At 41.6% G+C, this 13,929-nt stretch overlaps 1 protein-coding gene across 2 annotated transcripts in view; it reads right to left on the bottom strand.

The window, feature by feature from the left end:
• Positions 1-853: 853 nt before the first annotated feature.
• Positions 854-13,929, bottom strand: part of LOC134336604 (fas-binding factor 1 homolog) — a 140,727-nt gene continuing 127,651 nt past the window's right edge. For both annotated transcript variants that reach the window (XM_063030931.1, XM_063030932.1), the window contains 4 exons: positions 12,446-12,583; positions 11,916-12,033; positions 10,825-10,964; positions 854-3,601 (listed from right to left, as the gene is read on the bottom strand). In XM_063030931.1, coding sequence (XP_062887001.1) covers positions 3,518-3,601; positions 10,825-10,964; positions 11,916-12,033; positions 12,446-12,583 — 480 coding nt within the window. In that variant the 3' untranslated portion in view covers positions 854-3,517. The remainder of the gene's footprint in view (positions 3,602-10,824; positions 10,965-11,915; positions 12,034-12,445; positions 12,584-13,929) is intronic.

Below are 13,929 nucleotides of genomic sequence, written 5' to 3'. Positions count from 1 at the left end.
TGCAGTCTTTTTTTATTATGGTTATTATTCTATTCTGCATTTGAGTATGCCCGCAAGAAAATTAATCTTCAGAGGGTGTATATGGTGACAAATGTACTTCGATAATAAATTTACTTTGAACTTGGATCACATCAGACTGTGCAGATGAATTTCTCACCACTGGGTGGCAAACTCCGCTCCAGAATGCAAAGACCCACACTGAGATTGTTCAGAAGTGGCAGATATTTGCTCATGGAGGGATATAGTGCATGAACGTTGTGCACCTCAGATATCAGCCATCAGCCTAATGGAGCCTTCCTTTTTTTTTACAAAGAGGTACTGCCTGGGCAGCTGAAGGTATTCAAATAATAGGCAAAAATAGAAATACATACATTTAAATATGATGACTGGCAAGGCAGAGAACTTGTCTGGTCCATGCCAACTTCTTGCTGCTGCATTGTACAGGAAGTACAGAAGCCTGAAGTCCCACACCACCAGGTTCAAAAACAGCTAGTTCCCTTCAACCATTCAGTTCTTTGGACCCACCAGCACAATCCTAATTACTACCTCGGATAGCAACACTGTGACCACTTTGCACTAATAGACTATTTTTGTTCTCATTTTTTTTTGTAAAAACTGTGTAAAATTTGTTTTTCACGTGAATACTGCTTATCTGATGCTATGTGCCTGTGACACTGCTGCCAGGAATATTTTCATTGCATCTGTGTGCACACATGGAGTTTAGTGGGACCGGTACATTTTGGCCCAATTAAGTGGCTGCCCCAATTCGCTGAAGTTTTATGGAAATAGGTAAAAAGGTACACAAAAGACAAACTACTATTTAACTGAGGAACAAACTATGTATTCAAATAAAATACAGGGAAAATTATAGCACCATCAATACTATTACAGTGCTACAAACTGTATTAGTTCCTAACAATTATTGATGGAAAAGTTCATCTGCCACATTCTTTAGACTGACTGTAAATAAACAAAATCAGCACAGACATTTAGTGTAAGATAGTGGACTACCTTCATAAAATGTTATTAACAATTGCATCCTCCAAATCTTCATTTTCATTTTAACATCCAAAATGATGTTGATACCTTCCAATTCTTTGTAGTTCCTAACTTGTTGAAGTAACTTTCATTTACACTCCCAGCTGTTTCTGGCCTGAATGCTTGAAACCGCTGTGAGCAAAACAGTTCTAAATTGTCTTGCTGTTTATTTCTCACCAACTTTCTGTGATACAAGTCACTTTTTTTTTAAAAAAACACAAGCACATGCTACTGACAATATTTAAAAACTTTGCTCTAAGCATGGTGTAGTGTCTAAAAGCCACACAAGAGTATGCATCTTACATTAGTTAGAAACTGTGCAGCTGCAGTCTTCTGCCCCAGTTAACTGGCATAGTGTCCCAAATAAACAAAGGGAATTCTGGCTAGTTTCTCAACTACTTTTTGTTCTGTAAGAGTTGTCTCAAATAAGCAGCTGTCCTGTTTAACCAGAATCTACTGTATTTGCTTATATGACAGTAAACGACTTTGATTCTAAAATGGCTTTCATAACAGAAATACTGCAATGGACAAGGGCAGCACATACCGGCCACATCTTCGGAAACTGTCCAGCAGTGAAGAATCAAGAACTAATAGGCGTGAGACCATTAGACCTACTTTGTAATAAGGCTTCTTAGTTAGGCTGAATGGCATTTAAAAAAAATTGGCTTTTGTTGATAGTAACAATGAACATGGGATAGCTGAAGTCATTTTCTGGAAGGAAAAATTTGGTAGTTGGGTGAGTGTAACCAGATTTGAGGACAACAGAGGCTCCCTGCATGAATGGGTTGTCCTGGGGGTGGTTACTTTGGAGAATTTTGATGTCAAGAATGCATTTTTTTGGGGAGCATCATATTTGTGCTGGAGAGAAATGGTTCCCTAACTCACTTTCTTGGAACGGAGAAATTTAATGAATGTTTGCTCCAGGCTGTCCATGACTACTATCTAACATGATTTTAAGGTGTTTGTTTATTCTTTTATACTGTTATTTGTGTACTTTAGGTTAGTTCTCTTGTTTTTATGTGTTTCTGTGATTTTATAATTCACATTGGTCTAATTTATGTAATAAAATTTATAGTTCTACATTTTTAAAACATCAGTTGAAGCCTTTACAGATGAAAACCAATTAATGGTCTGAACCCTTTTCATCTTCTCACGGCACTGCAGTGGTTTATGTGCTTCATGGTGGGAGATCAGCTAGATTCCCCTGTAGATTAGAAACAGTAAAACTATTAAAGATTAGAATAGATACATTGTTAGTGTGCTATCAAAGTTTGAGTCAATGTGAGGTTGCTCAGGAGGGGAAAAAAATTAAACTTGACCCAAGCCTTAAACTACCTTGCTGTAAATGTAACAATGTTAAACCGATGTTGATCCATTTGAGACTAAAACTAAGAAGAGAGGGCACATGCATTCATACAAGCACATCACTATGATAGAATCACATCATAGTCGAGAGAGTAGTGAGCCAGACTGGCAGGGAACGTTCTGACCTGAATCTGCATATTTTATCTCAATATACATTTATCCAAAACTGACATGCTATTGGAAGTAGGTAAGACAGTCAGTTCCACTTCCCGCACTTTGTTTTAATTTTAAAAATATAAATAAAATGTGCTGCATTTAATTCTGTAGAGAACTTCTCATGATGTACATTAATCTCTAGAAAATTATCAAGAATCCCTACAGTAAAAATAGATGAACTAGTTAGGTTGTTTTGCATGAAGTGAGTATTCTAGAAAGTAGCAGGGCTCTTTTGTGTTGGAGCCACAGTTTCAAGAGAATGAGACTTTTTAATACTTTTGATCATGGATTAATCTGCTGACTGGATTAAAAAGACCATTCTCAAATTTGAAATCTGATGTACATTAATGTTCAAAAGTTAAGACTGCTATTCCTCTATACTTAACACAGATTGCCATCTGACTGTCTAATTCCAGTATCAAGTCAAACCCTATAGTCCTTCCCCGGAAAATAATCAACTTATCAAGTAAACAAAATGATTAAGGGAATAGGAACTAGGTATGGGCTGTGGGCAAGTTAATTTTTTAATTATGATTTAGAAGTGCGTATTTCAGAAAACTCAGACCATGCTTAAACTCCCTGCTTGCATAGGATTTTGGTTCATAATCACTGAAAAAGTTCCGTTACAAATCGTGTAGCTTCAAACACTGCCAGGTCAAGTCCGCCAACTACCCACACAATGTGATTTACATTTGAGGGACTAGGCTTGTTTGATTTTCATAGACAGTCTAAACTTGTGTCAAAAAATTAGTTACATCCAAGCCAGCAGATGAGTTAGAAATTGTTACCACAGGAACAATCAGGTACATAATTCATTCACAAAATGATATTTTGATGTACCTGACTTGCTTTCCTACAAAAATATATATTAAAAAATACTAGATTAAAAATTTGCACAGCTTATAATCATAACAAATGTAAAAAAAAATGCCAATGGAAGACCAGCATCATGCAGTTTTTATGCTGTTTGGCTAAATACATTATATTGAGCCTTCTTCAGTGTCTCCAGGAAGAACTGCTCATCTTCAAGGAAATCATGGTCCTGCAGAAGGAGAGAACAAGACAAATCACTGAAGGGGCACTATTAAGCTAATTGTGTGTCAGACTGAAATAGACAATATGATTTCAGAATGTGCTGATTCTATTCAGAGCTGGAAACATAGAACATAGAAAACCTACAGCACAATACTTCGGACCACAATACTGTGCCGAACTTTAGAAATTACCAAGGGTTACCCATAGCCCTCTATTTTTCTAAGCTCCATGTACCTGTCCAGGAGTCTCTTAAAAGATCCTGTTGTATCCGCCTCCACCACCATTACTGGCAGCCCATTCCACGCACTCACCACTCTCTGCTTAAAAAAACTTACCCCTAACATCCCCTCTGCACCTTAAAACTGTGCCCTCTCCTGTTAGCCATTTCAGCCCTGACTATCCACACGATCAATGCCTCTTATCAACTTATACTGTACACCTCTATCAGGTCACCTCTCATCCTCCGTCGCTCTAAGGAGAAAAGGCCGCGTTCACTCAACCTATTCTCATAAGGCATGCTCCCCAATCCAAGCAACATCCTTGTAAATCTCCTCTGCACCCTTTTTATAGTTTCCACATCCTTCCTGTAGTGAGGTGACTAAAGGCAATACTCCAAATAGGTCCTATGTAGTGTAACATTACCTCTCTGCTCTTGAACTTAATCCCACGGTCGATGAAGGCCAATGCACTTTATGCCTTCTTAACCACACAGTCAACCTGTACAGCAGCTTTGAGTGTCCTATGGACTCTGACCCCAAGGGACCCACACTGCCAAGAGTCTTACCATTAATACTATATTCTGCCATTATATTTGACCTACCAAAATGAACCACCTCACACTTAAACACGAGGAAATCTGCAGATTCTGGAAATTCAAACCACACACACAGAAAATGCTGGTGAATGCAGCAGGCCAGGCAGCATCTATAGGAAGAGGTACAGTCGACATTTTGGGCCGAGACCATTCATCAGAACTAACTGAAAGAAGAGATAGTAAGAGATTTGAGGGGGGAGGGGAGATCTGAAATGATATGAGAAGACAGGAGGAGGAGGGATGGAGTTAAGAGCTAGAAAGTTGATTGGCAAGAGGGATATGAGGCTGGAGAAGGGAGAGGGTCATGGGACGGGAGGCCAAGGGAGAAAGAAGGGGGGGGGGACCCAGAAGATGGGCAAGGAGTTATAGTGAGAGGGACAGAAGGAGAAAAAAGGAGGAAAGAAAAATAAATAAATAGATATTTATTTATGAGTGTAAGGACATGTGTGGCACTTGTTCCGCTTACAAGGATAAGTGCCGGGAGGGAGATCGGTGGGAGGGGATGGGGGGGATGAATGGACAAGGGAGTTGCGTAGGGAGTGATCCCTGCGGAAAGCAGAAAGTGGGGGGGAGGGAAAGATGTGCTTAGGGGTGGGATCCAGTTGGAGGTGGCGGAAGTTACAGAGAATTATATGTTTGCCTTCTATATATTGGTGAGACCTGTCGCAGGCTGGGAGACCGTTTCGCTGAACACCTACACTCTGTCCGCCAGAGAAAGCAGGATCTCCCAGTGGCCATACATTTTAATTCCACGTCCCATTCCCATTCTGATATGTCTATCCACAGCCTCCTCTACTGTAAAGATGAAGCCACACTCAGGTTGGAGGAACAACACCTTATATTCCGTCTGGGTGGCCTCCAACCTGATGGCATGAATATTGACTTCTCTAACTTCCATTAATGCCCCACCTCCCCTTTGTACCCTATCCTTTATTTATTTATTTATTTCCCCCCTTTTTGTTTTCTCTCTTTTTTTCTCGTCCCTCTCACTATAACTTTTTGCCCATCCTCTGGGCTTTCCCCCCCTCCCCCTTTCTTTCTCCCTAAGCCTCCCATCCCATGATCTTCTCTCTTCTCCAGCCTCGTATCCCTTTAGCCAATCAACTTTTCAGCTCTTGGCTCCATCCCTCCCCCTCCTGCCTTCTCCTATCATTTCAGATCTCCCCCTTCCACTTTCAAATCTCTTACTATCTCTTCTCTCAGTTAGTCCTGATGAAGGGTCTCAACCCGAAACATCAACAGAACCTCTTCCTATAGATGCTGCCTGGCCTGCTGAGTTCACCAGCGTTTTTTGTGTGTGTCACCTCACACTTATCTGGGTTGAACTCCATCTGCCACTTCTCAGCCCAGTTTTGCATTCTATCAATGTCCCGCTGTAACCTCTGACAGCCCTCCACACTATCCACAACACCCCCAACCTTTGTATCATCAGCAAATTTACTAACCCAGCCCTGCACTTCTTCATCTAGGTCATTTATAAAAATCACGAAGAGTAAGGGTCCCAGAACAGATACCTGAGGCACACCACTGGTCACCCACCTCAATACGGAAAATGACCCGTCTACAACCACTCTTTGCCTTCTGTGGGCAAGCCAATTCTGGATCCGCAAAGTAAGGTCCCCTTGGATCCCAAGCCTCCTTACTTTTTCAATATGCCTTGCATGGGTACCTAATCAAATGCCTTGCTGAAATACATATACACTATATCTACTGCTCTTCCTTCATCAATGTGTTTAGTCACATCCTCAAGAAATTCAATCAGGCTCGTAAGGCACGACCTTTCTTTGACAAAGCCATGTGTTGACTAGTCCTAATCATATTATGCCTCTCCAAAAGTTCATAAATCCTGCCTCTCAGGATGTTCTCCATCAACTTACCAACCACTGAAGTGAGATCTACCAGTCTATAATTTCCTGGGCTATTCTTTTACTCCCTTTCTGGAATAAGGGAACATCAACTTCAACCCTCTAATCCTTTGGAACCTCTCCCATCCCCACTGATGATGCAAAGATCATTGCCAGAGGCTCAGCAATCTCCTCCCTCGTCTCCCACAGTAGCTTGGGGTGTATCTCAGCTGGTCCCGGTGACTTATCCAACTTGATGCTTTCCAAAAGCTCCAGCACATCCTCTTTCTTAATGAATTGAATTGACTTTAATTCTTACATCCTTCACATATATGAGGAGTAAAAACCTTTGCGTTAAGTCTCCGTCTAAATGTGCAATGTGCAATCATAGCAATTTATAAAAATGTTACATAGAAATACACTCAAATCAGCGTGAGTTGATCAGTCTTATGGCCTGGTGGAGCCTGTTGGTCCTGGCTTTTATACAGCGGTACCATTTTCCAGATGGTAGCAGGTGGAATAGATTGTGATTGGGGTGACTCCGGTCCCCAAAGATCTTTCACGTCCCTTTTACACACCTGTCTTTGTAAATGTCCTGATCATGGGAAGTTCACAACTACAGATGCACTGGGCTGTCCGCACCACTCTATGCAGAATCATATGATTAAGGGAGGTACAGTTCCCATATCAAGCAGTGATGCAGCCAGTCAGGACGCTCTCAATTGTGCCCCTGTAGAAATTTTTTGGAATTTGGGGGCCCATACCAAACTTCCTCAACCATCTGAAGTGAAAGAGGCTCTGTTATGCCTTTTTCAACACACAGCTGATGTGTACAGGCCACATGAGGTTCTCGGTGATATGGATGCCAAGGAACTTAAAGCTGTTTACCCTCTCAACCCCAGATCCATTGATGTCAATAGGGGTTAGCCCGTCTCCATTCCTCCTATAATCCACAACCAGCTCCCTTGTTTTTGCAACATTGAGGGTGAAGTTGTTTTCTTGACACCACTGTGTCAGAGAGATGACTTCTTCCCTGTAGGCCACCTTGTTATTGTTTGAGATTCAATCAATGTAGTGTCGTTGGCTGTGGGTGGCGACACAGTCATGGGTATATAAGGAGTAAAGTAAAGGAGGGGATTCAGTACAAAGCCCTGAGGGGCTCCTGTATTGAGAGTCAGAGGTGTGGAGGTGAGGGAGCCCACTCTTACCACCTGCTGGCGATCTGACAGGAAGTCAAGGCTCCAGCTGCACAAGGCAGGGTCAAGGCCAAGGTCTCTGAGCTTCTTGTCGAGCCTGGATAGAATTATGGTGTTGAATGCTGAACTGTAATCCAAGCACAGGATTCTCACGTAAGCATCCTTCTTCTCCAGATGTGCAAGGACACTATGTAGAGCAGTAGTTATTGCATCGTCTGTCAACTGGTTGTGTCGGTAGGCAAATTGTAGGGGGTCCAGTTTGGGTGGTAATAAGCTGCAGATGTAATTCTTGACCAGCCTCTCAAAGCATTTGCTTATTATTGAGGTGAGTGCGACAGGCATGTTACCTTGGCCTTTTTTGGTACAGGGACAATGGTGGATAATTTGAAGCAGGAGGGCCACATGCTCAAGCTTTTCAGTCCACTGTAAGTCATCCCTACGATCACCAAGATCCTTTTCTGTAGTGAATACTGAAGCAAAATATTCATTAAGTACCTCTGCTATCTCCTCCAGTTCCATTCACACTTTCACTGTCACACTTCATTGGTCCTATTCTCTCACGTCTTATTCTCTTGCTCTGCACATACATGTAGAATGCCTTGGGATTTTCTTTAATCCTGCTTGTTAAGCCCTTCTCGTGGCCCCTTCTGGCTCTCCTAATTTCATTATTAAGCTCCTTCCTGCTAGCCTTATAATCTTCTAGATCTCTATTATTACCTAGTTTTTTTGAACCTTTCGTAAGCTCTTCTTTTCTTCTTGACTAGATTTTCAACAGCCTTTGTACACCATGGTTTCTGTACCCTACCATCCTTTCCCTGTCTCATTGGAACGTATGTATGCAGAACACCACGCAAATATCCCCTAAACATTTGCCACATTTCTGCTGTACATTTCCCTGAGAACACCTGTTCTCAATTTATGCTTCCAAGTTCCTGCCTGATAGCTTCATGTTTCCCCTTACTCCAATTAAACGCTTTCCTAACTTGTCTGTTCCTCTCCAATGCTATGGTAAAGGAGATAGAATTGTGAACACTATATCCAAAATGCTCTCCCACTGAGTGACCTGACACCTGACCAGGTTCATTTCCCAATACCAAGATCAAGTACAGCCTCTCCTCTTGTAGGCTCATATTCATATTGTGTCAGGAAACCTTCCTGAACACACCTAACAAACTCCACCCCATCTAAACCCTTTGCTCTAGGGAGATGCCAATCAATATTTGGGAAATTGAAATCTTCCACGATGACAACCCCGTTATTATTACACCTTTCCAGAATCTGTCTCCTTATCTGCTCCTCGATGTCCCTCTTACTATTAGGTGGTCTATAAAAAACACCCAGTAGAGTTATTGACCCCTTCCTGGTTCTAACTTCCATCCACAAAGACTCAGTAGTCAATCCTTCCTTGACTTCCTTTCTGAGTTTCATTATTTTAATGACTGGGGCTGAATACTTTCTGCTAGTTCCCTGAGATTGGGCTCATAACTAGACAGCCAGTCTGAGACAGTCTGTGAGGTGTCTGTCAGTAAGACAGCTCCTGTACTTAGTTTTAATAATTTTCATCTGTGAAAATGCAATTTCACACAGGTAAGTTGACCCGAAGTAGGCACTGACTTTCAGTGCACATGTGGTGAGATGAGGAAAGACTCCCCGACAAGCCCCCAAAAGTCATCGTCCCTTGATCTTGCTTTAAGCTAAATGTCATTTTGCAAATCAATTATTTCCATTTCAATATCACTTGGCACACTAAATACTTGCTGGAATTTGGCTGCTATCTGTTCTATATCGATTAGCAGAAATGGGTTTGAAATAAATGCAGCAATATCTTTCATGACGTTTAACTCCCCAAAACGCCAATCGAACTCTATTGCCAGTTTGTCTCGGTAAGCACAGTACTGCTCAGGGTGAAAAGCGTTTTTTTTTCCTTGATGGCCTATAACAGTTTCTTCAAGTTGAGAAAGTGTGTCAGCCTCCGTTCTTTAAATTTGAAATCCAAACACCAAGCTTGGCCTTAAACACATTTACTGTGCTTATCATGTGGGGCAGGTGTAGGTCTTTTCCCATGAGCTCGCTGTTAACTGCGTTTAATTTAGCCATTAGGTCTGTCCGAAACCCTAAATCTAGTAGCCACGCATCATCTGACAGTTCCTCGTGCTCCTCCTTTCTTTATCTCAGGCAGCAAGTCAACAAACCGTTTCAGCACAGCTCCCTCGCAAACCTCCTGACAGACTGAATATTCGAATGGACAGTTTCCTTTGTTAGACTGAATGTTGAATCTGCCACATTTTTCAGGTGTTTTGTATTGATAAACTGTTACTGAGACACTAGTATAAGTTTCAGGGGTACGCAAGCTAATGACACCACTGTTTTTTGTTTCCCAGTTCTTTTACATTTGGGGAATGTTGGAATTTAAAGGGGGAGAAGTGTTGTAATGTGAGCATTATAAAGATAAGTTAGTACCAATTAGGATAATGGTAATATAGCAATACTCCCGCTACGGAAAGCTGTTTGTAAACAGAGGTTGTTTCCGGGGTTGCGGGGTTCTACTTCTGGTCTTTTCTGCGCATGTGTGTATAAGCCCCTCGGCCGCATTGGTTTTGCCATCCCAGATAAAGTTGTTCCTTTGGACATGAAGTTGTCGAGTGGTCCTTTTTCAAAGTAGAAGTTACTACAAAAGGTATGAAGTATTGTAATATTCTTAAAGAAAGACAGCTACGGCATGTTTGATATGCTAGTTACAGTGTTTTCTTGGTTGAATTAATTTGAAAGTTTGACAAAAGCATTTTATGTAATTCAAATACAATTAGTCCAAGTAAAAGGCCTCAAGTTGGAAGTACAATCTGAGTTGTTTTTCCTCTAAACGATTTAAAGGGTAGATCTTGCCTTTCACTAAGGCCGAGGTAGGGGATCTTGGGCTCAAAAAGGTTGGCGACCACTACCCTAGTGTTTAAATAATTTGATTTAATATTCTTTTTATTCAGTGCAATGTTCACCTTTGGCAATTTCCACTGCAATTCATTAGTCAACAAAATAACTTGTTTGATGTATTCCCAGAATATTTTTCAATTTTCAAACACACAGGCTTCTCAGAGACTGGAGATCACAGTTTCACATTCGGGACTTACAGGGAAAATAGTTTCACTCAGCAGATATTGATTGTTTGGAATTCTCTACAACATCTCTGTGGAGGTTTAGTCACGGAGTATATTCAAGACTGAGGTCAATAGATGTTAAGATATTAAGGGAATTGAGGGATATGGGTTTTAGTGCAGGACTACTGCACAGATAAACCAGTCATGAATGAGAAAACAGACAGGAGGGGATGAATGGCCATTTCCTGCTTCAACTTTTATTCACAAAGATCAACAGACCTCACCTTCTCACCAGCAAGTCTGAAAATAGCAAGCTTGGCCCCCAATTCTGAAGCCTCGGATCCTACAATTTTCTCAGTATATCGACCTGATCCAGAATTCCCAGGTGTACTACAAAGAGCATTCTCGCGCATTGGAGAAAGATCTGAAAGAGAAGTGAGCAGCACTTAACATTTACCTTCGGCTTTTGCAGCTTGCAATGAAGGACACAAATAGTATTATTCCAAAAATCACTTGAAGTTGGAGAAAAATTTCAAAATTGTCAGAACCTCATATATTCCTTATGTATGGAGAGAGCCAAACAGCCTGAAATCACATCCTCGACTTTGGGATTTGAGCTGATGACACCTTGCCATATTTATTTGGAATCTTACTGCCAAAAGCTTCTAACAGTGTCAAAGGGAAAATTAAGTGATTTACCACAGCCCAAATTAATAGAAACTACAAGTATCAAAACATTTGGGAGTCATAGGTCTGAAATGACCTATAGATTTACATTGAGGGTTTTGTGAAGATCCAATCCCTGATCATTTTTAACATGGGGAACATCAGCCTGACTCAGTGTACTCTCTCATTGCTACAGCTGCAGGTTCGCTAGAGCTCCAGAACTTGAAATGTACTTCAGCGTTGTAGAAAGAGCTGCTGTGGTGTCAGCCATTTAAAAACAGAATGCTGGAAATACACCTGAAATGCTGACAATTCCTCTTGCCTTCTTCCCCCCGCCCCCGCATCCCCACACCCCATGACCCCACAGATGCTGCTCAACCTGCTGAGTTCCTGCAGCAGATTGTTCAATGCTGGAAATACTCACCTGTTCAGGCAGCATCTTTGAAAAAGAAATGTAGCCTGATTTTACTGAAAAGCAGTGTAGTACTTTAATGCGTGCTCTTAAACATTGTCTTTTCAAAGCTGATGGACACAGTGTAGGTGCCACTCCACACCTTTACTCTGCATTATCTCCACACGCAATACACTCTTTACTGTAGGTATTACACACCCCTCTGCATTGAGCGCTACAAGCTGAGGAATACAACTAACAAAAAGTGCCCTGCATGTACCAATCAACGGGAGATTGTAGTTTCAATGAAGCACTTACAAGAATGGTCTACCATGGGTACCATTTGGTTCCTGATAGGTGGCACCAGTGTACTGACGGGAATTCCTGTTGTGAATTTGCGTGGTTGATATCGTTGCTGGGCGAGACTCAGACGTTCCTGAAAATCAAATTGAGTTTAGTCGCAACAGATGCAACTTGATCCATCTATTTCTCTTCCCATATTATTTTCAACAGAATCACCCACTCCTATCTATTAAGCACTTAGATTGAAACAACACTCCCTTTTTACAAACACTGTCACAGTTCCATCACAGTATTAAGCGGAAACAGTCGAATCTCCCCTCCTGCCTACTGCCTACCCCCTACCCATGAAAAAATGTCTGTTATTTTCCTCTCCCTGTTACACAGGCTCAGTACATGGAGGTGGGTCAGCATGATCACCGCATGCCAAGGCTGTCTTCTCTCCTCCCCATCCAGCTGAAGTGCTTGTCAAAGCCACCCCCAGCTGACCCAACAGTAAGAAGTGTAAACGTGCTTGCTTTTCCCCTCAACCGCTGCCATTCTCGTACCTGGTGTATCTGCTGTTCTTGCTGCTGAAGTCTCTCCATTTTCCGTTGGATAGCATGCAGTCGTGCCTGGTGCTCAGACTCTACCCTTCTGGCTTCCATAAAAGCTTGTTCCCCTTCCTCAAACTTCTGAGAGGCAAGCTGCAGAGGAAAAGATTAAAGACAGCCACTTCACATTTTTAACTCACTAATAGAATGCATTCACCTGGTAATTATTCCGGGAAATGATCAGAAACTCCTTGGACAAGTAGTTCATGTGCAACACCTTAAGTCACACCAATTGGAACATGAGGCTAGGAAGACTGTCTGAGGTGTGTGACTGGGAATTCCCAGCAAAGTGAAAGGCTAACTGTCCTCAGTTATCGAAGACTCCAGATCGAACCCACAGAATTCTGGATATGAAGTGTTGTGTTGGTGTTATTGGTGGAGCCAATGATTATTGCCCACCACTGACTGTCCTTAAGATGATAGTGATCTGCGTTCTTGAAATATAGCAGCCTGCGTTTTAAAATGAACAATGAAAAATTGAACTATACGAGGGGTGATTGATAAGTTCGTGACCTAAGGTAGAAGGAGTCAATTTTAGAAAACCTTGCACATCTATTTTTCAACATAGTCCCCTCCTACATTTACACACTTAGTCCAGCGGTCGTGGAGCATTCGGATCTTGGACCTCCAGGAAGTGTCCACAGCAGGGGTGATTGATAAGTTCGTGGCCTAGGGTAGAAGGAGATGAGTTATTAACTTCAAACTTTCTGCCTAATCACTCAAAGAGTTGAACTGCATGTGAATGTAATGAGAGCTGTATAACTCATTTCCTTCTACCTTAGGCCACGAACTTATCAATCACCCTTGCTGTGGACACTTTCTGGAGGTCCAAGATCCGTATGCTCCATGACCACTGGACTAAGTGTGTAAATGTAGGAGGGGACTATGTTGAAAAATAAATGTGCAAGGTTTTCTAAAATTGACTCCTTCTATTGGAGAATGCAGACTTTCCAGGCGCAGGTCCATGGTCTCGCAAGACTAACGGATGTCTTTACTTTTTTACCTTAGGCCACAAACTTATCAATCACCCCTTGTATTGTGATAAATACAAGTATAAATGTTAACATAGCTATAAATAAACACCATTTTACATTTTAAAATTTCCCAAGAAGGTGCATATGCAGCTGGATACTACTTTATTTACTGGAGATATTTAACAAGTCATCAAAAAGTAACGATAATTTATAAAAAAAATCCTAACTGTTAAGTGGATACAGAGCAAGCAGATCTGGGATACAGAGAGATGGTGATAGAACAAAAAGAGTATGTAATGCCCTGGTTCATATTTTTACTGCTATGCTGTATGTATTTCATTTAGCAGTTCTGTAAGAGCAGCCTGTTCTGTTTCAGCTTGTTTGGGTTATTGTTGAAGATATGAGATGAGGAGAAATGTGTGCCATCCAATTAGGATGGTCGAATTAAGGGGGTGATTTCTCTGG

The sequence above is a fragment of the Mobula hypostoma genome, chromosome 22 (assembly GCF_963921235.1).
Source record: "Mobula hypostoma chromosome 22, sMobHyp1.1, whole genome shotgun sequence".
NCBI classification, from domain to species: Eukaryota; Metazoa; Chordata; class Chondrichthyes; order Myliobatiformes; family Myliobatidae; genus Mobula; species Mobula hypostoma.
Note: the sequence above shows the minus strand (reverse complement) of the source record. Positions and strands in the feature narration are given on the sequence as shown.